Source organism: Fusarium oxysporum, chromosome I (genome assembly GCF_013085055.1).
Source record: "Fusarium oxysporum Fo47 chromosome I, complete sequence".
Taxonomy (NCBI): domain Eukaryota; kingdom Fungi; phylum Ascomycota; class Sordariomycetes; order Hypocreales; family Nectriaceae; genus Fusarium; species Fusarium oxysporum.
In genome coordinates this window covers 5,670,189-5,696,519 of record NC_072840.1, presented here as the reverse complement: position 1 = coordinate 5,696,519, position 26,331 = coordinate 5,670,189, and the positions used below count along the sequence as shown (strand labels likewise).

Genomic DNA, 26,331 nt, shown 5'->3' with positions numbered 1-26,331 from the left:
GTTTATCGCTTCTTTTCGGTTCGGTATCATCCATCAATGCCTGCTAGAAATTCAGGGCGGGTTGGTGCGGTAGGGCGACTTGGGCTCCCTAAAGATGATAGATGATGCCCTGGAAGCCAATCAGTTTTGCGGAGGAGCAACAAGCCCGGACGACCTAAAAGGGCATAAAGCATCTGGACTTAACCCAAGTGCTGGGGTTACAGGTACAGATACTTTGAAGAGGCGTAGCCTGGTTGCTCTGACTCTTTCTTCATAGGGGGTAATTTTAAGACATTATTCAATGGTTGCAAAGACAACAGAATGTTTTTTAATGATTTGCTTTGACTGTTTCTCTGATTCAAAGCTGCTTCCAGCTTCTTCATCGCAATTCTGTGAATATTGTGATATCTTACCTAATATCATATCGACAGCTTCCATTCATCCCCATGCAAAAGCACATGTACCCAGTACAAACCCCTCGGTTGCCTTTTCGATCGCACACCCTCCCTCGTCTGTGCAACCCACACCCTTCATTATTGATTGATTGATCGATTGATCGATTGCTTGCTCTCTCTTTCTCTCATTCTCCTCCTCTTCATCTTTTCTCCCAGCATTTTACCTGTCTTGTCCCTAGACAAGCATAAACCCCAATACGATTCGATCCCTTCAGCTATGGCGACGGCCATGGAAGCGGCCGACCCTATGTCGTCACTCCAAAGGTCCGTCTCCCAGCACAGCAGCGCCTCATATGCGTCACACGCCTCTCACGTATCCCACACCTCGAACCGAAGCTCCAGAAGCAACCGAAGCGCAACTGTCAGAGGCCCTCGCGGTCGAAAACGTCCCAGTCAGCCTGTTAGCTCTGCGAGCAGTATTGCTGCTAGCGACAAGAGTCTCACGAGCTTTCCTAGCTTCTCACCTGAAAGCCCAGGCAATGATCCTCTCAGCGGACAAGACGATGCACCCGACGACACTCCCGTTCCTCCGGTTGTGGCCCCGGATGTTGGGCGCAGTTCGATAGTTGATCTGACTGGAAGCTCAGATGCGCGAAGTGCCTTGTTCGAAGAGGATCACCCGGTGCGCAAGGTTCCGGGCTCGTTACATAACGCCGATGACGAACATCTTCAACGCTTGATATCGCGGCACGGCGCCATTGGACTGGTCAGACAAATATCCGAAGACCTCGCACAACGAGATGCCCAGATCGCCAATATGCGCCGCCGCGCTGATGAACGAGAACGGGCCTTGCGCAAAATCATTCGAGAATGCGGCCTCTCTAACCTGGATCTTGAAACTCGCCTACGGACTGTTGAGGCTGAGCTACGCGCGGCCAACAAGGGACTCCGGAGAGAGGATACTGGATTAAGCGACCTCATGAGTGATGCAATGCAAGACACCGTAGTGGCTACTGCGTACGGCGAGACAGTCGCTAAGGGCTCTACCATCCGCGCAAGCAGCCAGTCTTTCAGCAACCCTAGCGAGAACGGCAGCGGCAAGGGCACGTTAAAGGGGTGGAAAGATTATCTCTGGGGCTCTGGAACCGCAAAACGAGGTAGCCGTACGAACAGCATGAACGGCGAAGGAGTGAACCCTGCGACTGTGATTCGATCGCACTCTAGTATGGACCGACGACCAACGCTGCAGGAGGATCTCTTCAACCCTCCAGACACGCAATCTACTCGAAGTCCAAGCCGTGCGTCAAGTATTCAATCAGGCGCAACCGGCGAGCGCAAAGCATCGTCATCGCTTGCAAGCATGGCCCTTCGTTTAGTGGCGGGCGGAGCTATAAGTACACGCGAGGCTGAATCTCGAGGCCGTGCTACGAGCACTACTTCCAACAAGGGTGGTTCTCTCCGAGCTGTTTCGACTACAAGCAGCCGCGCGGGTCAGTCCCGAGCAGTATCGATTGCTGGTGGTCCTAAGGCTTTGATGGCGATGCGTAAAGCGACTCCAGGACCATCTGCTCAAGGGTCAGGAAGATCACAAGGGCAAGAAGCGTGGGATAGCATGCGAGGCAGTCCTCCGGATAACTTATCATCTCGACAAGAGAGCTATGGGCCTGTGGAGATGGATGCCATTCGATCGCCAGAGTCACAGCCACCGACATTAACACATATTTATAACAACTTTCCGAACAGCGAATATCTGACGGACCGGTTTGGATTCATATACGACCAGCGACGTAAGAAACGACAACGCGAGGCGGCGCAGGTGGCTCGACATATTCGTAAGGGCAGTCGAACAGAGATGCTTGCAAACGGCCGAGGTGGCATCTCACCTAATGCATTAGAGGACCTTCCCAGCCCCAAGGGAAGTGTGTCGAGCGAGGGACGTCCTGAGAGCCTGAACAGCATGGAGGAGCGTAACGCGGAAGAGGGCAAAGCTAAGAGATGGACGGATTATCTCAAAATCGCAACGTTTCCCACCGAACTCCTCAGTCACACACCAAGCATCGCGATACCATCAATCGAGGTTATGGAGGGAGCTCAAACACCTGAGCCAGAGCTGTGCCCCACCGAGCCTGTCAAGCCAGTAATTGTTTCAACCAACTCTGGTCTTATTCCATCAGCTAGCACAACTACTGCAGTAGACAGTGAGACCTCACAGCCCTCTCAGTCTGAATCATCCATCGCACTCACCAAGGACGATACCGAACCTGTCAAGTTGCTCCTGCAGCAACTGAGCGATGTCCACGATGCTCTTCAGCGTGAAAAGACAGTTCGATGGAATGACTTTCTTCGAAAGGTTCGCGCGGAACGCAAGCGGGAGGGCGAAGCCGCTATTGCTGCTGCCAAGTCAGCTGCTGATGCTCGCTACGAACAACCTGCCATGATCCTTCCTGAAACCCGAGTTGCCGATGGTGAGATGATTGGAGTTTCAGGACTTGGCGTCAAAGGAAAGGTTGGACGAGCTAAATGGAACGAATTCAAAACCCTGGTTTTGGGCGGTATTCCTGTCACCTATCGCGCCAAGGTGTGGTCAGAGTGTTCAGGAGCTGCAGCCCTTCGTGTCCCTGGATATTATGAAGACTTGGTTGCTCAGACCGGCGAGGACGACGATGCTGTTGTTGTTAGTCAGATTCAGATGGACATCAACAGAACTTTGACGGACAACATCTTCTTCCGTAAGGGACCTGGTGTCAAGAAGCTGAACGAAGTCTTGTTGGCGTACTCCAGACGCAACAAGGACGTGGGGTACTGCCAGGGAATGAATTTGATTGCTGCCAACTTGTTGCTCATGATGCCCTCTGCTGAGGACGCATTTTGGATTCTTACTTCAATCATCGAGAATATCCTTCCTCATGGTTACTACGACCACTCACTCATGGCCTCCCGCGCAGATCAACAGGTGCTGCGACAGTATGTTTCAGCAATTCTTCCCAAGCTCTCAGCACATCTCGACTCTCTATCCATTGAGCTCGAGGCCTTGACTTTCCAGTGGTTCCTCTCCGTCTTCACCGACTGTCTAAGCGCCGAGGCTCTCTTCCGCGTCTGGGATGTCGTCCTCTGCACCAACGACGGCAGCACATTTCTCTTCCAAGTCGCCCTGGCCCTTCTCAAGCTCAACGAAGGAAACCTCCTGCAATGCAACACGCCTGCCGGAATCTACACATACATCAGCCATCAAATGACAGAGCACGCCATCAGCATCGACGGTCTTCTCCAAGCAAGCGAGGGCCTACGAAAGGTAATTCGTCGAGAAGACGTTGAACAACGAAGAGAAAAGGCTATTCAAGCCGAAAAGGATATGCTGATGGCTCGAGATGGAGACTCAGCTCGAAGCAAGCCCACAGCCGAGACGGAGAGCGAAACAGCTGCAACTCAATCAGGAGAAGAGTAAAAAAAGAGCCAGCATTAAAAAGTACGAGATAAGATAGAAGGTGTGATTGGATCAAGGATCTTTTTTCCTTTGGAGTTTTCTTTTTGTGTCTCAGAAAGGCCATGATACCCACACCCCTGAACCCCCAAGCATAGACGTGGTTATTGTTCAGGGGGGAGTTGATGCATTACGACGTTGGGATATTATCGAATTAGAAGGGTTGCGAGGCATTGGCTTGTTCATATATGAGGGGTACAAGAATAAATACGAAAAGAATTATCATTACTATTTTCACATGTGTCCTATGATGATGTGGCACTTTCGAGGAAAACAGAATATCCCATCTATCTTCCTTCTACTCATCTGTCTCTGAATTCACCCAAGGCTACAAAGAACTTGTAAACAACTTTCGGGATGGTCATTCACGAACGTCAAGAGCATTATTGTAAGGATTACTCAAGCCTTCGGATTGAAAAGCTAAACATAAGTTAAGAATAGTCTAAAGTCGTCGTCCCTCATGTCAATAAAAGTCCCATCTCATACTCTCCGTTTTGGTATCTAATGCACTGCGATCCTCTCGTTTTCCTTGCCATGGTCCTCGTCGTTGTCCTTGCCATTCGCGCTACCATTGCCATTCTATGGTTTAATTGTAGACATCTTTCTCGCATTCTGTTGCATGAGAGCATCTGCCACCATAATCGCCGCCATTCCCTCGACGATAGGGACAGCGCGAGGCACAACGCAGGGGTCGTGTCTTCCCTTAGCAGCGAGAACACCCTCGCCCGAGCCATCGTAAAGTGCTGTGATCTGGTCCTGGCTGATGGTGGCAGGAGGCTTGAAAGCGACTCTGAAGAAGATGGGCATGCCGTTGCTGATACCACCCTGGATACCGCCGGAATGATTCGTCTTCGTTTGGAGTCTGGAGCGAGGAATGCCTGTCCTCTGGGTGGCGGCGTCGAGGGCAGGTGCTGGCACGAAAGGATCGTTATGCTTGCTGCCAGTCATCTCAGCACCATGGAAACCGGAACCATACTCGAAACCCTTGACAGCTGGAATGGACATCACACCGTGGGCAAGGCTAGCCTGGAGCTTGTCGAAGCAGGGCTCGCCAAGACCAGAGGGCACATTGCGGATAATGCAGGTGACTGTTCCACCAGTGCTGTCGTGCTCGTCGCGCAGCTCTGCAATGCGAGCCTCCATGGCTCGGCCAATGGCGTCATCAGGGCATCGGACTGGGAGGTGTTCATCAACCTGTTCGCGGGTGAGAGTCTCGGCGAGACTGAGGAAGGCAGGATCGGTGCTCATGGCTTCTGTATCAGCGAAAAGCTTGATGGTTCCGACAGAGCTGACAAAGGCAACAATCTCAATGTTGTAGGCCTCCTTGAGCCACTTCTCGGCAACAGCACCAGCGGCCACTCGAGCAATAGTCTCGCGTGCAGAGCTGCGACCACCACCTGACGAGGCCTTAACCCCGTACTTTTCGAGGTAGGTCCAGTCTGCGTGGCTGGGACGGGGGTACATGTCGATGGTCTTATCACCGTAGTCCCTTGGTCGCTGATCCTCATTGGGGACGGTCAATAGAATCGGTGTTCCGAGAGTGACGCCATTTTCGGTGCCAGAGTTAATGGTGACGCGGTCCTTCTCGTTACGAGGCGTGGTGATGGCCGATTGACCTGGTCGACGACGGTTCAGCTGAGGCTGGATATCGGCCTCTGTGAGGTCCAGGCCGGGAGGGCAGCCATCGATGATACACGAGATAGCCCTTCCATGTGACTCGCCAGCACTGTAAGACAAAGAGATGATTGTTAGCTGGACGGTTTGTCGATGGTGGGGTAGAGCCATGGACGGGGGGGAAGAAATAGAAACTTACGTCGTCACGCGGAAGATTTGCCCAATGCTGGACATGATGATTGTAATGTGTTGATGATAGGGAAAGATAGAGTATTGGTTGATGAGTTGTTTGTTTGGACAAAGGAAGAAGAAAGATGGCGGCCGTTGGAGAATGGAAAGATGTGAGTGAGGCTGTTCTTGGTGGAGGGGGACTTCGTTCCTGCCGATTTCGGTCCAAATTTTTGTGCGTTTGGAAAGCGCGGGGGAGGGGCAACACGGTAGATGTTTTGTTAGAGATCTGATTGGCCAGCCAAGATAGCCTCAGTTGATGGCTTCAGAGGATCCCTAAGAATTATCAACTCTTGTAGAACAGACGCTAAGTTGTCAGATAAAAAACATTGAGCTATTAGATAACTTAGAAAGACCGTATTATATACCTGTCATTAAGCGACATCGGGGCGCTGTTGCTGTGACTCAATTGATGTTCATCCATGCATCTGGTCTGATTCCAAAAAGTCTGGATAATCGCTCTTCCGCTGTAAAGTCAGAGCCAATAGCTGTAGCTTCAGGGGCATACCACTAAAGCCAGATACCCAGATCCAAATACCTCAGTGAACATTCTCCATCTCAACGGATACAAAACGTCATGTCAAAACACATCTCGATCCAGATTATCAATCAAGACCTTTCTTCACTCGGTACTTTCCTTTTTCTGCAAGGCACAACAATCTCACTAGTTTGGATGTTTCCCGAACCCGCACCCGCTACCGTCCGTTGCGGAACTGAAACTGCCCCTAAAATTTACAGGGCTTTCAGCGCCCTATTTCCGGTGCGCGGCGGGGTCAACTTCAGTTGGAGTTTTCCGTCTCCGAGGCTGAGAACAACCGAACGGTTGTTTTCTCAACTCTTTTGCTCATTGGATACAGTAGCTTCAACGACGAATCTCATCCATTGCCTTGGATAATACCGTATTTCCGGTCCAATTGCATGTCTATCCGTGACTTTATCTTATTAATTCCCAAATTCTATTCCGATATTGGCTCTTGCCATCATGATGCGGCCCAATCGCTCGTTTCTGGGCTCAACGCCTCGAAACATATCACGACATTTCCTCTCATTATCAACCATATCAAGACGCCAATTCACCGATGCAGCATCTCATTCATCCAATAAGATCCAAGTATACACTTCAACTTCTCGTGATCCCTTCCTGAACCTCTCTGTTGAGCACCATCTTCTCCAGAAGACGCCCCCAGAGTCGACCATACTCTTCCTCTACACCAATGACCCCTGTATTGTCTTTGGCCGAAACCAAAATCCATGGATGGAAGTGAATCTTCGAAGACTGGCCCAGTTCCGTAATGATCCTGCCAGCGTAGGTTGGACTGGTGGACCAGTGCAGCTCGTCCGTCGTCGTTCAGGGGGGGGCGCTGTTTTTCACGATGAAGGAAATGTCAACTTTAGCGTCATTTGCCCTCCTGCAGTCTTTGATCGGAACAAGCACGCCGAGATGGTCGTAAGAGCTCTCTCATCTCTTGGAAGGCCAAATACGCGTGTCAATGAGCGACACGACATCGTTATAGATATCCCTGATGATCCAATCGGCACCTACAAGATCTCAGGGTCCGCGTATAAACTCACTCGTCTTCGATCTCTCCACCACGGAACATGTCTCCTCCGCAGTCCAAACCTGACCAATATCTCAGGCATGTTGCGTTCACCCGCTGAGCCATACATCAAGACTCGTGGCGTTGACAGTGTCCGCAGCCCTGTCCGGAATGTCGGGATCGAGAATGCTGCTTTCGAGGCTGCCGTTGTGGAACAGTTTGCAAGCATGTACGGCAACTTCGATGTCCGGGAGGTCATCAGTGACAAGGTACTTGAGACGGATAGCATCAGCAAAGGGTACGAGGAACTACAGTCGCGAGACTGGATCTATGGCCAGACACCAAAATTCACCTTCTCAACTTTCCCGTACGAGGAGGACCCTCGAGAGCGTCCTCAACTAGACTTTGACGTGGGTGACACATAGCTTGGCAGAGGCATATGACAAAGCAACTAACGAGAACATAGACCAAGCTTCGTTTCGAAGCTAGACACGGTGTCGTAGACAAATTCACAGCCGAAGGTCCATCGTCTCCCGCTTCAGAAGATGGTCTGTCAGCACTCACATCATCATCCATCTACAAAGTCTCCAGCTGGGGCGCACAGCTTTCCCAAGCTGGCATGGCTGATGGCGATGCGGCAAAGGTCGGGCCATGGATGGACGACATCTTGGGAGTCGACTTCACGAAACCCCAACAGTAATGCCGCCGTTCTCTGAATAGGCTGCAACATGATACACGAAATGTCAGAGAGGTCAATACGAGCAATCTCTTCCGTGCTGTCCGTCTCTTTCCTACACCACTTCATGCTCCGAGCATTCCATTATTTTGCCCGGTTCTCATGTCATGTCTCACTCAGAACGCGAAGGCGAATCCGAATAGATCCGGTGACTGCCTAGCCTATTGGTTATAAGTAGCATATGAACTTGACACACCATAATGGGAATGCCCACACACCTTTCGGAGCAGAAGACAGCAAGGCTGGCTGAGCCTCGCACGCGTCGCGTTCAATCAAAAAGTACGCGTTGCACTTTCTTCGCCGCTTCACGGTCTGGGCCATACCTGGAACTAATATTGCTGGAAGCGAGCAACAGATTCCGGTGCCCAGCTGGTGGGAAGCTTGGGGGCAGCTAAGAGCATCACATGGCTTGTCAGCCGACATAGGGTCCAGCCCATCCATCACGCATCAAAAATTCCCAACATACGCAGCCTCTCGACAGTGCAGTCTGTGCTCAGCACCACCTCCCTCAGCCTCCCGCTGCTTGATAGGTGACAATCTTCATCCTGCCTTGCTTCCATATCCGGCGCACTGTCTAGATTTCATGATATGACTGGCTGGGTGGTTTTGACAAAGATCATTGTGTGGCTGCTAATAAAGCAGCTGCTTCTACGGTGGGGATTGTGAGACACTTGGCAAAGGTATTGGAATCAGATCACGGACTGCCGTGGCTGCCACGTACGAAGTGGAGGAAAGGGGGCAAGACCCCGAAAGATGTATGGGGTTGCAATCTTGAGCATCAGCTTGCTCGATAGCAGGTTTTTCGACACAAAGATCGACAGCCTTACGAAACAGCCGGCAAAAGGAGGCACAGGGTGTAAGAAATCTCCGGTATTAAGCTCTCTTTGCACTTCCACGAGACGTGACCAGTTTTTGGACAAAAAGAGCTGAGGAGACGTGGTGAAAGCGTTGGTCTTGTTGTGGACTTGTGAAATCCTATGGCGATATCCTTTAGAGTTTGTTTTGTATATTAGCCTTGCTCTACAAAAATGTCCGGATTCTTGTTGCAACCCCTTCGGGAGTCTCTTGAGATCTTGAGATGGAGTGTACTAATCCACTCATAGTCCAAGAACATGGGCTCCGAGACATGCATTGATGATCTCGCGTGGTGATTGCGACTCTATCGATTTCGTGCGCAGCGCTTAGGTTGTTCCGTTTTAGTGTCCTCACCAGAAAGGCGGTGTCAGGAGTTAACGCTGTGGTGATTGTAAGATAGAGTCCATCTCTTACGGGCGCAAAGTTGTGATGAGAGCTGAGTGGCTTCCGCTCTCCTGGGACCCTGGACCCAGACTTTGAGTTAGGGCTGATCTGATGTAAGTCGTGTACAGCAGATAAGGCAGGGCTATTGTAATATTAGATATTCGTGTTTTTGACTTGATTCAAGATTCTGAACTTACCCTGTTCATTCGGATGTCTTACCATGGTCATGTTGACCTAAATACGGGTATCGTCGACATTAATCAATACAACCCTGAGTTGACTTGGGTGATATCCGGATTCGTATCAACGCAACCCTCATGAGACAGGAGACTATTCCTAAAACTCTTGAGCAAATCGATAGTTGATCTGGGGTACGGTAGCCTGTGAGTAATCGATCAAATCAATCAGTCATTAACCCTCCAACATTGCTCACCAAAAACGACATCATATTGACGTTGGACGAAGACATGCCTTGATTCCCCACACCACCAATACACATGAATGGATGGATGGGTACATGTCCCCATTTCTATCACCTTCTGGGATCCGCAAAAGCGAGCATGTTGTGCATGAGCATGAGCCTACCCCGGCCCCAAGCTCACTCGCCCAACAGATAGCCTATGGAATTGTCTCTCGACAAGCTGCCCATTCCCGCCCGTGGCGTTCAAGGATGTCTGTTTGTCTCGAATCCAAAGGCACGGACACATGTGAAGGCTCAAAAGAAGACTGTTGACAGTCTCAACAACCAGATTTGGCCAAGACTGCACCCACCATGTCTATCACTAGGCTTTGGAGGAGTAACCTCAACGCCGGCTCATGTCGTGTCGTTGATGGTATGATGCTGTGTTTATGGCCTAGTGAATGTCAGGGGTGTTAGATCCTCGTCCGTATCTCTCACTCAACCTGGGGCGATTTCCATGCGAAGTCCTCGGGTAGGTAGTGGAACTGTTTTGCTTGCTTTTTCTTCGACAACCCTGTTCCTGGTGTGATGATAATCACTCACACTCGCACCAACAAACCCGGTGAACGTAACAACTCCGCGCGTGTTTCATTTCAACCATTGATAGCAGCAATGCTCTATCTTACTATTCAGATACCAGCCAGAGGAACTCATATCATAACCTAGAAGCTGTGTGCGAACGAGTCCAGCAATCCGATCTCATGAAGGATTGCGTAGCAATGTGGCTCAACTACCAACAGCCTCAGAAGTGCTTGGGCGATCACCGAGGCTGACGAATCAATCTAAGCATCATCACCAACTACTACTTGCCTTGATCAGTGGTGACAAGGGTTTATGTGAACCTAGAGTTGCAATAAAACAGCCAAGTCTATCGTGTTCTGTCCCCAGGGTGCAAGAAAACTTGAGGCCTTAATAACAGATGTCAAAATAAACGCATCAAATAGTCCCGCAAGTTTGGAATAGTTTACCTAAGTCTTTTCGTCATCTGTGATGAAGATCCTAAGTTTTCTTTCCTCCCTCAGTCCATTTGGCTTATGGAGCACCATCTCCGGGAATTAGTGCATCTTTCATTTTGGCTGCCGTGTTCTGCTGGATCTGAAGATCTATTTGCAGTTCTGGTCAGCCAGTTTCTGTCCGGGGGAGGGGTACTAAGGTTTCTTAGCCATCAATCAGTCTGTGCCCTCATACAGGGGTAAGGCTGGTATCTGCGAGCAATCCCACGAGATACCTTGGGGCCAAGTCCTTTCACAGTGCACTTTGTTCACTGCCTTGGCACACAAGCATGTCAGGAGTTAGCTGCCAGAAGAGTCAGCCGAAATGGCTTAGACCAGAGAATACAGTGTGCCTCTCGATTGTGGCCTTGACCCTGAATTTATGACGAATCATTTTTTGTGATATCAAGAAAAGAGTCATTGGGTGATTGGGGAAAGGCGTTGTGTATGTACTGTACGACGGTAGACCAAGACCTGCAGCGTATTACTGATGACTATCATTTCTAGAGACAGGCAGTAAGGCGTGTGCAATTTCCCAGAAGGAGGGCAGCAACAGAGTAAATCACCAGTACTTGATAGTAGGACGAGCGTTATATGTAGTCTGGTGTGACAGCAGTTGTTGACGAAAGGCGTTGATCAACGCTGACGGGCATTGTGATAGTACGGACTGAAATTTGGCCTTATCAGATATGACAGGGCGAAATATCCCGAATTGGAAATAAGAATATCACCCTGTACTCCGTTGAGAACAGCCAAAGTGCGTGAGATTGTAGTTGATCGTTCAAGATGGGCAGTGACCACGAATTGTCTTCCTTCAGCGACTCTCCCCATGAATATTATTCGTCAGCCTATGGCTGAAGTTCCCGCCCTTACCATTTTTGGCATATTCGACTCGGCAATGCAACGCCCCGGAACGCCTTTCAAGAACATGACGAAACAGGTGCAGCGCCTCATTCGCCGGAATTGTGGAAGACACCATCCTGCTCTACCGTCGCTTACGGCGGGATCAACGTTTCCAGGTACGGTACAGAGTAGCTGGCCAAGGTTCTTCAAGACCAAGGACAATCAGCGGGCATCCAACCTTCCTTTTTCCGTCACATAGAAGTGGTCTTGATAATCACATCTGACTCTGGTAGTATACCCGGCATGTCTGTCATGGTAGGAACCATAGGGCGTTCTTCGATCCATACAAATAACAAACATTTCTATGATACTCGAGTTGATATAGTTTGATATGCCACAATTCGAGTTATGGCCCAGCAAAATATCTGGGAAATCACCGTAGCACCCCCTGTCGCTTGTTGTGCATTGTGCCCATGCAATGCAGTCAGGGTCAGGGTCAACTTGGAGCGGGATCATTCGTCTGCCGGTTGTGTGCTGGTTTTGCGATGGCCACGTTCAGATCAGTTAACATCCGCCACGTTAGATGCAGGAACTCGAAGCGCCGTGGTGCATTCTCTTGATTGCACGGTATGACATAGCGGACATGTCTTGAATAGGGAATACCACAGAAAGACATGTATTACCGCTCAGATGTCACCTTATTGGTGGATCAAGATCTCTCTGAAGTTTGATGGTAGCAAAGAAGTATATATCTGGAGACCAGGCTTGCATGAATCTGCGGCACACTTAGCTCTCTTTTCTCCCTGCGCCGTTGCTAGAGATCGAATGAGGTTAATAACAACAATCGCAACGAGAGTGAACAGAAGCTGGTCCGTGGCCTCGGCTCTTATTATGGGACGGAACGACAAATGCACGGTTGTCAGGCAGGGATAACTGGTGTAGGTTGGGGCCATCGTCAAAGCGGGAACCACCCCACCACTATCGACAACCCATCGCGCGCTAATAAGTGAGTTGCTATTGTGTGCTATTCCATCAAGCCTCTGATGGTCAATAATATCTTTTTTTTGATGTCACGGGAAGCGTGTCGAAGAGACATACTCGTCAGCTAATATCTTATTCTGCCTCGACGCCAATTGCACTTGGTGTGGATTATGGCGGTGTCAGGCGGGCCGAAATCGGCCAGAAAGAGTGTGATGACAATGCCTTTGGGAGTTCAAAGTCATCCAGGCCGGATCTATACAGAGATCGTAGGAGCATAGCGTCGTATCTCTGCATGCGCCTCTTTCAATTCGAACCCTGGTCTACTAATGCAACGGGTAGTCCAACTGAATCGAGACCGAAGCAGGCGCCTGCAGACTGCAATATTGTCTCCCAGGGTTGTGACATGCGAGCAACGCAACAACATCCCGACCAGCGCCGACAAGCAGCGTAAAGGAAGAACGGCAGTCAGGCCACTAAGCAAAAAGCCTCCCAATAAGGTTTTGGGCTTCTTGAACGACCCAACCACGAGGCACGGGGCCAGCCATTGTTGTGCAACTGCGGCGTTGTTGAGGGGACAAGAGGTAAGGCGCCGCGCTGACAGTTTCTTGGTCCCTTCAGGGTGACGATGATATCGAAAATCGAGAATGGAGGTTGTCTATGTAGGCTATCCTGCTTCGCCTCCCCTGTCAAGCTGGCTACCAGCCCCTGACGGTGCTCCATTACCCAGCGACTTCCCCAAAGGACGGGCCCGCTCGGTGCTCCGCTCATCGTCCGAGCCGGCCCGGTGTTGAGACGCTCTGGTGGTTGTGAGGTGGTTTCTAAAGGTCGGAGCCACAAAACCCCCTCAACCTGAATGCAATGAGGACCCTGTCTTTGTTCCATGAAGCGGTTTGCGTTTCCTTCTTGCAGGGAAAACTACCCAATTAACAAAATTGCCGGGGAGCTGAATGGGGCCATCTCAGTATGATAGAAAGGCAGAAATTAGCAACAAGTGGTTCCATAGTTGAAATTGAGCATCCCAAGATCAATACAAGGTCTCGCGATCTCTGCACAGATAGCCTGACAATAGACGCGTTAATGGGTTTTTGCAGCAGGCTCTGCTCAGATTACCGGGTGGGAGATTTCTATCGAGCCTTGCTTGAAGGAGTGTCAACTCCGCCTGAGAGTACGAAGAATGCAAAAATAGCCCAAGAAATCCATGAACGAAGTAATTTGCCTATTAAGACCCCTGCTTCTTGATGGCGTTCTGAGACATGAGAAATGCAGGCTCGCTCAGGTAAAATCAGGTTCGCTGAGGTGCATCTGTGAAAGCCACTCAGATGCTGGATTGTCATTTGCCATTGGAGACAATCCTTATCGTTGTTTCAGCTAGCTTCGAATTTCTTGTCATCAAAGAGCTTGGGCTAGATCCATTCGATGTCTTGTTTGTTGGTTGTGTATCCTCATCACAGGTGCTAGTGGTGGTTAAACTACCAGCTAGACTAGCTCGTAGTCTTGATCAAGTGATATTGAACGTGACTGCCGCTATTGTCTCCTCAAAATATCGGGGGGTGCGGGTGTGTCCTTCTTAGTGGCTAAGCTGTGATCTGGCGAGTGATTGCTGGGCTCTGTCGGGCCTTTGGGCGGTATCGTGAAGATGCCTGACGGTCGAGATTTGGAGGTTAAGCTTGAACAAGAAGAAACAGTTCCATCTTGGGATGACGAGGATCAGAGAGTGGATGCAGACTTCCGTAGTGTGGCGGGGAAGATGCAGCTACCCAAGTTGGTCAGGTACGCAGTCGAAGCAGGAGAGGAGAGGAAGGTAGGATGGAACGGGCGGACATCAACTGCCTGCCTGCCGGGACGGGAGTCAATTGCTGGATGCTACCCTAAAGTGCCCACCAAATTTAGGCCTGCGATGGCATCGCTTTATGATGATGAACCATTCAAGAACGCTATAGTAGCATAGTCACTACACTGATAATCTTTAACCACATCTATCTTCTGGGGCTAGGATCAATGGAAGGAACGTCCGCCAAACACGGAGCAACGACCGACGGGGGCCGGATGCCGGTCTTGTGCAGCTGCATGCATATACCTACAACACAGCCAGTCTGTACAGCAAAGTGCAGACAAAAAGAATCGAGACGCTAAAGTACGGCAACAGGGCACGGTACAGCGTGTTGGTACGGGAGTGAACCCGATAAATGGAGTAGCCATCGTGGCGAGCCATTTACCAATAGTTTCAACAATAGAGCCTCAAACAAAAACATGAACTCATCATGTCGAGTATGAATGAACGATCTATTATGCGTTCTTCACCGAGAGATGCGCATGGAATGCATGTGATTCAGACATACGAGGCGTAGCTGGCCAAGCCAAGCATGAATCAAACGACGGACCCCAAGCCCGGAGGTTGGAAATAAAAAAGGGGCAGCGAAGAATTGCCGACTCTGATCGACACAGCGGACTGGCTAGTTCGTCATGGTGCAAGGGTGCAAGACGCTCTAAGTGAAGTCTATCTCCGGCCATACTGTTGATCTTGGCAACCACATGTCATTGAACTGCTGTGCAACGTATCACAATTATGCACAGCAATCCATATCTATCGACTCGTAATGAGGACGTATTTGTGACTCGCTTGAGAAGCTGAGTCTCACAATACATTGAACCGTTCAGGGTCGCGGCGTTTCAAGGCTGACCGTTTGCAACTGAGACTTGAACTGGCACGCGAGCACCACCCGTTTTCGTAGAACCTCACCTTGGAAGCACTGGACATCCATGTATGAACGGTATGAACAAAAAAAATATTATCAGGACCAGACGCCGTATCCTTGCAGGCAGAGGGACCTGAATCAGATTAACTTCGGCCCTGCAGCCATGACGCAGACAGCGGCGTTTAGGGCGGCGTAGAAAGACCGCCAGTGCGCTTTTGATGCGGCATGGACAACTTCCGTTGAATCTCTGAAACGAGGCTTTTTGAATTCCAATCTGTTGTTTAGTAGAGTAGACGGCAAGACATGACTAAGCCAGGATGCCCCAAGTATGATCTCAGGCACGCCAGAGACAAAAAGCAAAGAAACAATGAGCGAAAAAAAAAAAAAAAAAAAAAAAAAAACCTGCATTCAGAGACGCGGATCTTATCGGGCTGGGACAGGGGAGCAAAACTAATGCCCCAGCGAAATGGGTCCAGCCAAAGACATCGCAAGGCCTAGCCAAGCCACCAAACCCCAACGCGAACGAGTTGGGAAATCGCAGACACATGGAAGTTGAAAATGGTAAACTACCATTGGCTCGATGACAATTGCATATCCTGTCGTCCATTCGTTGTGCCTGACGTTATCTTATCACTTTCTTCGCCTGAAGCTGAGTAAATTGAGTTTGAGACTGCGCTTCAGGGGCTCGTAATGATCCAGATCCAATCGTTGATGAGCTGTACAAGTAAAGCAATCACAGCAGCCCCAGTGATGTGCTCGAGGAATCTCCTGGAAATTCCCACAGAATCATGGATCTTTCCAAGGCTCTGACAGCTGGAGTGATGCATCATGACCTGGGAAGGTAAGGTACCGTAACCTTAAGTTCCCGTCCCCAGCGAAACGCTGCCCCACTGACAGCAGCAATACTTTCTCAGATACGGTTTGAGGGCAGTGTCTGTACAGTATGCTTGGGCACCGTCTGTGATGTTTTCGGGCTCTGAAGACGCCCGCAGTGTCCTCAATGGCACAGTCTTACAGTACGAATCAGAAGCCTGCGATATGGGTAGCTCAGGTATCTCTTAGTGCCACTTCTCCTCCAGCATCACCGCCTCCCGCACTTTGACCCGCAATCGCTTCGCTTGAGCCTTGCTTGTCTTGTCTGTTCGAGTTCCCTGGCTGTCTCCATTGCGTCAGCTACGTAAGACAGTTCAGGACCTCCAAGGTTGAGCTTTGCTCTCGTCCAATGCGTGTAAATTTCCACGAGATGTAATCATAGAGCCTTACAGGCTCCAATCAAATCTTTTTGAGTTGTAAGCCAATTGCCCAGTCTCCAGATAACCATGCAGTCAGTTAGAAATCACAAGCCATACACCTCACGTATTCTTAGGACGTGGTGAGCTTAGCACAACAATGAATTGACTTCGACCATAGAAGGCTTGTCCGAGGGAATTATCGCACTTTGGTAGAATGCCTCCGTCCAGTCAGATGGCGCCAGGGCCTCCCTCCATTGAGCAAACCGGGTATTTTTTAACCAATGTCAAGCACCCATCGGTGTTACTCTTTCTGCAGCGCTGCAGAGGACACTGTAAATCGTCAAGCCCAAAGCCATCCTGGCCAGCCCAAGCGTTGCCAAGACATTTCGGACAAGGCCAGGAAATACTCAGTGCTGGCTCGCTTGAGAGAACCCTCGTCTGGCATGCCTAGGGAAAGCCTCGCTTCTGACTTGTGGTGGCTTTATGTTGAGAAATTGCATCGAATGATGAGCCAAGCCAAGATGCGTTTCGAGATAACCTCATCTATACTTTTGTCGAGAGAGATGACCACGCCAGCGGCGACGGCGACGGCAACAGACGACGTGTGCTAGAGAGCGAGGAACGGAGCGGATGGAGGAGCGAGCAGGGGCCGAATCCTTGAAGGCGGCCGGTCCACTCCGTAGTCCAGCAGAAACAGACATCGCCGTCACAGAAAGAGTGAAAAAGGCGGCGCTCAGGGGAGTGTAGATAAAGAAGCCACACACCCCCTCTGTATCTGGATGGCTTGGCTTGTCGAGAAGAGATGGTGATATCTACTACGTAGGCCATAGATACCTAACTTGGTAGGCAGGTACCTGACGGCATTAGGTATTCAGTTGCAACGCAAATTTGAGATAACTGCGCGGTTTATTGACTTGTTGTGCTGGCAATGAATGAGTCGTCTTTTCTGCTGGGGACAACGAAACCTCGGCGGGCTGAGCGAAAACGGAACAGATTTGTGTGTGTTGTATTTTGGTGACACTGGACGGTGGACGGTGGCCGCTATTGACTGGAGATTTTGGACGAGGTGGAGTGGATAAGGTTGAGGGGTGAAGCTGCAGTGTTTGAGGGCAGTGGACCTAACAGCGTATCTTTGAATTTGGCCCAGGGTTGATCTGAAGGAGGGCATGGCGCCATGGGTCGAAGCACAGACCAGAAGATTTCCTCGGAACTCGCACAGTAGAGACTTACCAGATTGGTACCGCTATCAGATCGAACTCAGCTGCGACAACCACTGGCCCTTCTTTTCCGCGGTCGCCACTACGAACCACACACCATTCAGAGTTGCAGTGAGAGATGGGCCTAGTAAAAGAGACGGACACTGTGCCTTCCCACTCACAGGCAGTTCCATACCCACCTCCATCATCACCAACTCCACTGGGTCCAGTCCAACACCAACACCACTAAAATATCCACACCCCCAAACACACAAGACCTGTTCTCTTATTGCACTGCTCCACTTGCTCTACTCTTTTGTCCAGCCTATTTTACCAACTACTCTAGTCACCATCTCAACCTCTCCTCTCACCAAATCTCTCGTTCCTCAACTTCAACGTCTTCGACGTTTTCGATCCTCACTCCGCTTCGATACACGCTTCTCTTTACACGCGACAATGGTACTATAGATCGATTCCTCGTCACATCCCGTTGTGACTTCAACAACTCGCGGCCCGCCTGTGCGAGCCTTCTGCACTCCCCTTCAGCATGTCGAGGCGACAACAGCCGCTCCAACAATCTCGCCCATCATGGATCCCTCACAGTACTACCAGCACCATCATCACCACTCCCACCGTCACCACCACAAATCTCTTTCGCAGCAACAGTCGTCCGCCTCCCTCTCGTCGACGGCTCGCGGTGCCCCGCCGCTGCATACTCATCTCCCCTCCTCTTCCTCCATGCCTTTGAGGACCGCCAACAGTACTCCGATGTCTTCGCCAGGACTTTTCAGTCCTTCGCCTTCCAGGCAAAATCTCGTCACCTCCGTATCCGAGAACAATACACCTCCCAATTACACCCAAAGTCCTCTCCTGCACCCTTTGCAGATGCACAAAGTTAGAGAGTAAGCATTTCAAACTGCGGTGGGAATATCGTATCGCAGTTATCTGCCCTTTTTCGCTTGTTCCGCCTCCAATCGGCTTTGCTCGCCTATGGTGGGGGAGATGGCCAGGGAGCCTGGCATGCACCGACCGTTTCACTTATCAGACACTAACGCATTTGTCAATCATAGGACACACAAGGCCCTCATTGACTCAGATACCGCCACAGGCCGCAAGCTCATTAACCAATATGAAGTGATTGAAGAAATTGGACGTGGAATGCATGGTAAAGTCAAGCTGGCTCGCAACCTCGAAACAGGCGAAAATGTGGCTATCAAAATCATCCCACGTTTCTCCAAGAAGCGTCGCCTTGGAAAGGTTACAGCAAAGTCTCCCCAAGACAAGACGAAGAAGGAAATCGCCATCTTGAAGAAGATCCGTCACCCGAATGTCGTCGCCCTTCTCGAAGTCATTGACGACCCTGAGCTCAAGAAGATCTACATGGTTCTTGAGCATGTGGAACTCGGTGAAGTTGTGTGGCGCAAGAAGGGTCTCCCTCACATCTGTCTATTCGAACGACGACGCATAGAACGAGAAATGCGAGGCGAGCTCCCAACTCCCGAAGAGGATCGCTACGAACAACTACTTGAACACCGCCAGGCTATAAAGCAAATGAAACGAGCCAAGATGGCACAGAATTACCCGGGCCAGATGAACTGGAGTTTCGAGAATGGAGGAGCCGACGAGCCTAGTAGCAGCCTAGGAAGTCAGTCTCGTATATCCTCTATGCAAGACTTTGCCATCAGTGACGGATCACCGTCGAGACCTACTTCACGACAAACTTTCCGCGATGAACCAAGGGCACATTCACGATCACGATCTGTTGTTTCGTCAACTCGGGCCGTTGAAGATCCCGACGAGTTCATCAATTGGGAAGACGATATGGAAACCCCCAGCGCTCTCCGATCAAATCCCACTTCGAGTACTGCGTTGGATGGCACCATGTATGGCCCGTACGTCGACGAAGGCTTCCGAGGACGTTCTCCCAGCATGGCTGATTCGATCATCTCACACATGTCCTCTCTTGATTTCAACCCTCAACAACATGACCCCTTCTCAGACGACTTCTCCTACGTTCCATGCTTCACCTTTGACCAAGCTCGATCAACTTTCAGAGATACTGTTCTAGGTCTTGAATACTTGCATTATCAAGGTGTCGTCCACCGCGATATCAAGCCAGCCAACCTCTTGTGGAGTAAAGATCATCGCGTCAAGATTTCCGACTTTGGCGTCTCGTACTTTGGTCGACCTATTCGTGATGGCGAATATGACGACACAGTATCCGAATCTGAGGCCAAGGATTTCGACGATGATCTTGAACTTGCCAAGACAGTCGGTACACCTGCGTTCTTTGCTCCCGAGTTGTGCTACACCGACTTGGACACAGAACAACCCAAGGTTTCGGAACAAATCGACGTTTGGTCTCTTGGTGTGACACTTTACTGCCTGATCTACGCTCGAATCCCCTTCCTCGCCGAAGATGAATTTCAGATGTTCAGAAAGATCGCAACAGAGGAAGTCTACATCCCCAAGCGCCGCTTAATGCCCGTTCACCCCTCAACCTCGCCAGCCGCCACCTCCCTCTACAAGCGCCAGAATATGCACCCATACCGTGACGATAACGACTTGGTCTATGAAGAAGTCGACAACCTTCTTATTGACCTGCTACGACAAATGCTCACTAAGAACCCCGAAAAGCGAATTCGACTTCGAGACATCAAGCGTCACCCATGGGTCGTCCAGGATATCATGAATCCTATCGGATGGCTCGACGATACTGACCCTGCTCGCCCTTCTTCTGGTCGAAAGATCCAAGTCGACGAAAGGGACATGTCGTCCGCTGTTGTGCCTCTTACCTTTCTCGAGCGTGCTCGCTCTGTGGTTAAGAAGGCTGTTGGCAAGGTAATGCATCCCCTGGTGGAACGAAGTGATAGCAAAACGCGACATCGGGCCAACAGTAGTGCTGCTAGCTCCACCGGCGACAACGTAAGCATGTACAATAACGGGCCTCCGACTCCTCACGGACAGTTCCGCGAGAACCGACGCAAGAGTCTCCGCCCTGACGACTACTTTGCGAGTGCCATGCGAGATGCTGCCGCGGCGCCTGAACATCCTCTGTCAGTCAGCCAATCAGTCAGCCCACAGCCCGAATCAGTCATCTATGACCCGTTGGCGACTGTTCTCCCCGAAGCCGGCGTTTACCGAGGCCATCATCATGCTCATAGCGAGAGCGAGTCGATACGCGAACCCGAGAAGTCATCATCGGCAGCCTCTCTATGGCCCTTCCATCGTCACGCTCATAGCCACGGACATACCAAAACCACTCAACACTGGCTCCATCTTGGTTCCCCCATGCCCATCTCCCAAACCACTCCTACTACCCCTTACTTCTCCAGCCCAGTCGGCGGACCAGATGACTCGGGTGCCGAGACAGTCCGAAAGACTCGTGACTTGGACATGACGGATTCGATGGATGAAAGCTCCCGGTCCAAGTCGGTCGACCGTGGCCTCTTTTCAAGTTCAGATAAGCGCGCTGAACCTAAGGTGGGCGTCAATACCACCGTTGCCCCAGGCAGTGTCCAAGCACCACCTCGTCATGGAAGACGACCTGTCAAGTCCGTTGACTTGGGCAAGGCTTCGCACCATAGACGCTTGGAAGCTTCCATACTCTCTTCATCTCTTGCTGCCGCCACCGGGCAGCAGTATAGCCACGCGGGTTCAACCCATCCTGCTGAACCTTGCAACAAGACCAGACCCCGATCTCTCCAGAGAATGGATAGTGCTCCCATCACAAGAACGTCACCACCTCGTCACTCGGAAGATCTCTGCATGCGACGATGTGATCGACAGGCTGAACACATCAGTTACTCTTGCCCGCCCTCGCCTATCCAGGAGGAATGGACTCGAGATGAACCCCTCCCACGCGCAGATACCATGCCCACTACTAAATCGTCAAGTGTCGATTCAATGGAAGCTTTGGCCACCCCATCGACTAGCCCAAGTGTTACCAGCCCTGTCTCGGCACTCCCTTCTACAGCCAGCACATCGGAGCGGATGTTGGCATTCCAGTCCGATCCCTCTCTGCCAGCCTTGCTCAGTGGTGCCAGCTCTGTTTCAGCCGACATGGAAGCCGAGCTGCTGTGCAAGCCAGGCATCGTTAGCGCTCACCCACAACTACTCGAAACCACCGACAGTCTGACGCCACCGGCTTTTGACAAGGAACCCAATGGCTTCCCCATCGATCACGTGTACGGCAATTCTCCTGCTATGGACAGCGGTTCTCTTGCTGTCCACCTCGAAGGTGGTGCGCGGGACTCGGTGACAAGCACTCCCGTTGCCCGGCCTGTTGACGATGATTTCGACGACGATGGCAGTGATGACGGCATCTTGCTCATGGCCAAGTCAAAAAAGAAGCCAGCGCAGACTACGCCACGACCTCCAGTCTTCAACCCTCGAAGACGTGACACCAACATTAGCATTGCGAGCACCGAAACTGCCAAGAAGGTGCCGACCTCTGCATATGGTGACGAGGGGACGTCACCCTATGAAACATGATACCCCTTCCCCGTTTCGTGGCATATTTATTAAGTTAATTTATTTCTCTTATCACATACTTTGTCAGAGGCCAGACAAGCATTGAGAGTCTTTTTCATTATGGGTTGAGTTGCATCTTCAGTTGCCTGAAGAAATGTTTTGGAGCATGAGGCCTTCGCTTTGTACGGTGCTTGGCATCACATGGGGTGTTTTCTTGTTATTAGATCGTTGCTCACATCCCGGAGAGGGATTGTTACTACATTGCTATTTATGGCATATCATGGGTGGTTCCGCTGCTATAAAGATTTATCCTGTGTTGTTTTTGGGATGGTTAGTAGTTCGTGGGCAGGATGTATGGATGAGGAAATGAGAATAATGACGGGTTTATGAGCCGGAATGAATGACGGAGGAGGACAAGGATGAATATATATCGGATCGAAGGCAGAGAGGCCCAGAACGTCACCGCTTCGTCGGAAGCCAGTCCTATGTTGACGGACGCATTGTTTATATATATGATGAGGAGGAATAAGAATGAATCCCTTGCATTTTTTCATGCTGGGCTATACATGGCGGCAACAGAGCAGCCTGCCCTGGGGAAATAGGGAGGCTTGCGTGCATTTGCATAGATAGGGTGGGGATTTGTTGCTTTCTTTCGTTGGATGTCATTCCATCTATTGAAGATTTGTGTCGGTGCTGTGCATCTGACATCGACAATAATAGCCCCTTGAAACTGCAGAATTCTGAGCCTAATACAAGAATTTATATGTACTGGGAGTGAAGTGAAATTCGATAGTGTATTAAACAACTATGCATCCGCTCAAAGATGCGCTTCAATCGCGATGTCTATATGAACCTTGTTAGACTGCAAATTCCGATACTACTTCTTCCTTTTTGCTAGCAAGAAGCGCTGATACCACCAATCCCAGAACACAAACCACCAAGACCCCAGCGGCGTTGACGACTGTTCGCATGGCAGATACAGGGGGCTTCTTGCTGACGATATCAACCAGGATCTCATCAAATCGCTTAGCCATCTGCTCTCTCCCAAACAACTCCTTCACTCTCGCAGCACCCTTGTCGCCCATCTTCTGCACCTCAGCATCGCTAAGTGTCAGCGCACTGCGCACGACATCGGCCCAAGCATCTACGTCCTTCGGCGATCGCAGCCATCCCGTGTCGCCGTCGACGATTGTTTCCACGGGACCACCTGAATCAGCGGCTAGTACTGGTGTACGGGCAAGCATGGCTTCTAGGGGAACGATTCCAAAGTGCTCGTTGGCGGGTGTGTAAAGCAGAATGCGAGCGGAGCGGAGGAGCGATGCTTTGAGGGAGTTGGGGATCGAGAGGAGGAAGAGCACGGGAACGGTTGGAGGCGCAGATAGAGCAGTAATAAGGGTCTTTGTGGTGAGGTGTTCGAGACCGTGGGAAGAGGCGAGAGCTTCGAGTTCGGAGTGATATTGTACGTTTTCAGCGACGCGAGGATCGTAGCCGCCTAATGATGAGTTAGCATTACTTTCGGGTCAAAGGCTCATGTATGCCCTACCTGCAAGAATGAGTCTGCACTCGTTGCGCTCAGCTTCAGGAATGGCAGCAAAGGCCTTAATTGCAAGACCAATATCCTTCTTCCTCTCAAAACGGTTGATACTCAAGATGATCTTCTCGCCCTTGAACGGAACATCACCATCACTGCCAACGTCCTCTTTCTCCTTGACTTCCGTATCCACACAAGGATACACCACCTTCGTTTCCGTGCGCTTCTTCAAATTCGGCCACGTATTGTTAACCACGCCCTTTGTGAAACCAGAGTTCACAGCCACAGCGCTCGCAAAACCCATAGTCCATTCCTCAAGCCAGTCAAACGGACGTCGGTACAAGCGCTTGAGGGCAGATTCGCGGCCTTGCGCGAGGAGAAGATCGGGGAAGTGGCAGTAGAAGAGGATTGGCGAGGATGGAGCGATGTAGCGCATGAAAGGTAGGCCAGCGGAGAGTTGATCGACGATAAAGGCGCGGGGTCGTAGGGCTTGTAGTTCGCCGGTGAGAGCAATGTGGATGAGAAGATGAACATGTCGAAGGATGGCGCAGAGGATTGTGAGGCGCGAGAGGATGGACATTGGGATCAGCCAGTGGCCGCGAACACGAACATCGAGGGTTCCTAGTCCTGTCAGCCATCTCACATACAACAGACTTAGAGTCATTACCATCACGGCACTCATCAAAGCAATGCTTCGGATCACAGTGATTCGTAAATATCACCACCCGATGTCCCCTCTCCTGCAAACCGACCGCAGCATCGACAACAAGGCGCTCGGCACCTCCAATGCCAAGATCAGGGTGGAAGAAGACGATGGAGCCTTTATCTTTGGCGTCTGAAGCCATGATTGCGGTCTTCTCTTTTGTGGTGGTTATGAGAGGCTACGGTGTTTGGTTAGTGGGGGTTTTTGGAGTTGGAGGAAATGAAAGCTCCAGTGGGGCTTGAAGAGAAGGTCTGCTGATTGGCTGGTGATAATTGGGGTGCGTGGCCGTCATGGGAAGTGGGACCGTATCATCATGAGCGGTACGTATCTTTTTACCCCAGAATCTTTAAATTGTTCACATGCAAGACGTTGAAGGCATCATAAACAACAATGAATACATATTCATAATAATATTTAGACTCATATATAAATATCGGCATATTACTCTTCAATATATTAGTACCGTAACACTTCTTATATCATGTGATCTCATATGCCGAGATGCCCATCTCAGATTCATCATGTACTTACCCCAGGCATATCCACAAGCCGAGGTGTTTTCCTTAGCCGGCCTTCAACTCCACGCTCTTATACCAACCTCTTATACCACCCAACAACGCTCACTCTCCCTCACATTCTCTCATCTCACTCACAGCACAAAATGTCTACTCTCTTCACACTCCCCATCGCAAAATGCGGCGCCCATCCCGGCGGAACTCTCACATGCACAGAACCCTCACCGAGAGTCTACCTTCTCACCCTCCTCTCACCACCCGACAACCGTCTTACAACACCCGTTCTCAAAGCTTTTCTCAACGCCCTTGATATCATCGAGTTTGGTTATCCTCACGGTGTTGTAGCGACTACTTCTGGAATTCCAAAGTTTTATAGTAATGGTCTTGATCTGGAACATGCTGTTGCGACAGACGGTTTCTGGCCTTTGCTCTATGATGTTTGGGCTCGTTTCTTGACGTACGTTTAGGATAATACTGAGTACCTATGAGTGGTGTGCTGACTGTTTTAGATACCCTATGCCTACAGTGGCCCTCATGAACGGTCATGCCTTTGCAGGCGGTCTCATGCTCGCCACAGCGCAAGACTACCGTCTCGCGCCCACCCCACGAGGCTTCCTCTGTCTCAACGAGCTTGTCTTCGGCGCACCCCTCAAGCCCGCCATGTCAGCTCTCTTCCGTATCAAGTACTCCCACTCCACCTATCGAAGTCTCGTCCTCGAAGCCAAGCGCTTCACAGGCGAGGACGCCTTGGCAGCTGGTATCGCCGACGGTCTTGCGCCCAAGGGCCTCGAAGACCTACTCAACTTTATCAAGGAGAAGGAACTCATTGACAAGAGCAAGTCTGGTGTTTACGGCGTGTTGAAAATGGAGATGTATGCGGGCTTGGTGGAGTTTATGAGAGGGCCTGCTATGGAGGCGCATGAGCAGAGATTTGAGGAGGCGCAGAGTAGGGAGGGTGAGAGGAAGGAGTTTGGAAAGGTTTGGTATGAGCAGTGGTTGAAGGATACCAAGGCCAAGTTGTAGGTGCTTGTTCTTGTAAGATATATGTGTGAGCATATCTGTCGCGACTTGCAGAGTATTTGATGTCCTGACCTACCCTCATATACCAAAATATCGACCTCCCTGTGTGGGACCTACCTTTACATCCTAAAACAACTCTATATGTCTTTGACGAAGAGTGGTGTAGTGGTGTCTACCTATAACCTATAAACCCTCTAAAATCCGAACCTAAAATCCTAAAACTCTCTTCCCTGCACCACTCTTCGTTTTTACAGTTCGTGTGTTCGAATTCAGGGTGAACCAGACGACTCTGCAGAAATTGTGATCCTGTGATGCTTTTTTGTCGTGTTGAAGGGCTAATAGCTACAGCTTACAGACTTCTAAATATACGCTCATGTTTACCTTGTATTTACGTCTTCATGAGTCACGGCTGTTCAATATCAAGTATAGTCCACTACCGCATTCCAAGAGCCACGGGCGAATACTATCAGATATACAGG

At 50.5% G+C, this 26,331-nt stretch overlaps 7 protein-coding genes across 7 annotated transcripts; 5 read left to right on the top strand and 2 right to left on the bottom strand.

Annotated features, from left to right (window-relative positions):
* Positions 1–651: 651 nt before the first annotated feature.
* Positions 652–3,642, top strand: FOBCDRAFT_213434 (rab-GTPase-TBC domain-containing protein; the record flags this gene model as incomplete). The annotated part of the gene is made up of 1 exon (XM_031194718.3): positions 652–3,642. A coding segment is annotated over one exon (2,991 nt), but the record flags the coding sequence as incomplete, so codon positions are not given.
* A 602-nt stretch (positions 3,643–4,244) lies between these two features.
* On the bottom strand, positions 4,245–5,875 carry FOBCDRAFT_175033 (chorismate synthase). Its single transcript, XM_031194717.3, has 2 exons — positions 5,669–5,875; positions 4,245–5,581 (listed from the first exon to the last, which is right to left on the bottom strand). Exons 1-2 carry the CDS (start codon positions 5,701–5,703, stop codon positions 4,435–4,437), a joined length of 1,182 nt encoding a protein of 393 aa, XP_031029455.1. The 5' UTR covers positions 5,704–5,875; the 3' UTR covers positions 4,245–4,434.
* An 804-nt stretch (positions 5,876–6,679) lies between these two features.
* FOBCDRAFT_284727 (uncharacterized protein) lies at positions 6,680–8,009 on the top strand (the record flags this gene model as incomplete). Its single annotated transcript, XM_031194716.3, has 2 exons — positions 6,680–7,645; positions 7,702–8,009. 2 exons carry the CDS (start codon positions 6,680–6,682, stop codon positions 7,933–7,935), a joined length of 1,200 nt encoding a protein of 399 aa, XP_031029454.2. The 3' UTR covers positions 7,936–8,009.
* A 6,113-nt stretch (positions 8,010–14,122) lies between these two features.
* On the top strand, positions 14,123–14,434 carry FOBCDRAFT_256279 (uncharacterized protein; the record flags this gene model as incomplete). Its single annotated transcript, XM_059611180.1, has 1 exon — positions 14,123–14,434. The coding sequence occupies one exon, from the start codon at positions 14,123–14,125 to the stop codon at positions 14,432–14,434; it is 312 nt and encodes a 103-aa protein (XP_059466634.1).
* Positions 14,435–17,915: 3,481 nt separating this feature from the next.
* On the top strand, positions 17,916–22,242 carry FOBCDRAFT_8883 (uncharacterized protein). Its single transcript, XM_031194709.3, has 2 exons — positions 17,916–18,512; positions 18,681–22,242. The coding sequence occupies exons 1-2, from the start codon at positions 18,199–18,201 to the stop codon at positions 22,102–22,104; spliced, it is 3,738 nt and encodes a 1,245-aa protein (XP_031029447.2). The 5' UTR covers positions 17,916–18,198; the 3' UTR covers positions 22,105–22,242.
* A 616-nt stretch (positions 22,243–22,858) lies between these two features.
* FOBCDRAFT_213425 (uncharacterized protein) lies at positions 22,859–24,494 on the bottom strand. Its single transcript, XM_031194708.3, has 3 exons — positions 24,282–24,494; positions 23,627–24,235; positions 22,859–23,575 (listed from the first exon to the last, which is right to left on the bottom strand). The coding sequence occupies exons 1-3, from the start codon at positions 24,457–24,459 to the stop codon at positions 22,941–22,943; spliced, it is 1,422 nt and encodes a 473-aa protein (XP_031029446.2). The 5' UTR covers positions 24,460–24,494; the 3' UTR covers positions 22,859–22,940.
* Positions 24,495–24,913: 419 nt separating this feature from the next.
* On the top strand, positions 24,914–25,980 carry FOBCDRAFT_175019 (ClpP/crotonase-like domain-containing protein). The gene is made up of 2 exons (XM_031194707.3): positions 24,914–25,289; positions 25,342–25,980. The coding sequence occupies exons 1-2, from the start codon at positions 24,979–24,981 to the stop codon at positions 25,853–25,855; spliced, it is 825 nt and encodes a 274-aa protein (XP_031029445.3). The 5' UTR covers positions 24,914–24,978; the 3' UTR covers positions 25,856–25,980.
* The last annotated feature ends 351 nt before the right edge of the window (positions 25,981–26,331 follow it).

Bases quoted from the DNA above. Each gene is read 5' to 3' on its own strand.
- FOBCDRAFT_175033 (XM_031194717.3), bottom strand. From the start codon at position 5,703: ATGTCCAGCATTGGGCAAATCTTCCGCGTGACGAC. The intron at 5,582-5,668 runs GTAAGTTTCTAT...TTTGTCTTACAG, and splicing joins CAAATCTTCCGCGTGACGAC to TGCTGGCGAGTCACATGGAA.
- FOBCDRAFT_8883 (XM_031194709.3), top strand. From the start codon at position 18,199: ATGGATCCCTCACAGTACTACCAGCACCATCATCACCACTCCCACCGT. The intron at 18,513-18,680 runs GTAAGCATTTCA...TGTCAATCATAG, and splicing joins CAGATGCACAAAGTTAGAGA to GACACACAAGGCCCTCATTG.
- FOBCDRAFT_213425 (XM_031194708.3), bottom strand. From the start codon at position 24,459: ATGGCTTCAGACGCCAAAGATAAAGGCTCCATCGTCTTCTTCCACCCT. The intron at 24,236-24,281 runs GTAATGACTCTA...TGACAGGACTAG, and splicing joins CTTTGATGAGTGCCGTGATG to GAACCCTCGATGTTCGTGTT. The intron at 23,576-23,626 runs GTAGGGCATACA...ACTCATCATTAG, and splicing joins GTGCAGACTCATTCTTGCAG to GCGGCTACGATCCTCGCGTC.
- FOBCDRAFT_175019 (XM_031194707.3), top strand. From the start codon at position 24,979: ATGTCTACTCTCTTCACACTCCCCATCGCAAAATGCGGCGCCCATCCC. The intron at 25,290-25,341 runs GTACGTTTAGGA...TGACTGTTTTAG, and splicing joins GTTTGGGCTCGTTTCTTGAC to ATACCCTATGCCTACAGTGG.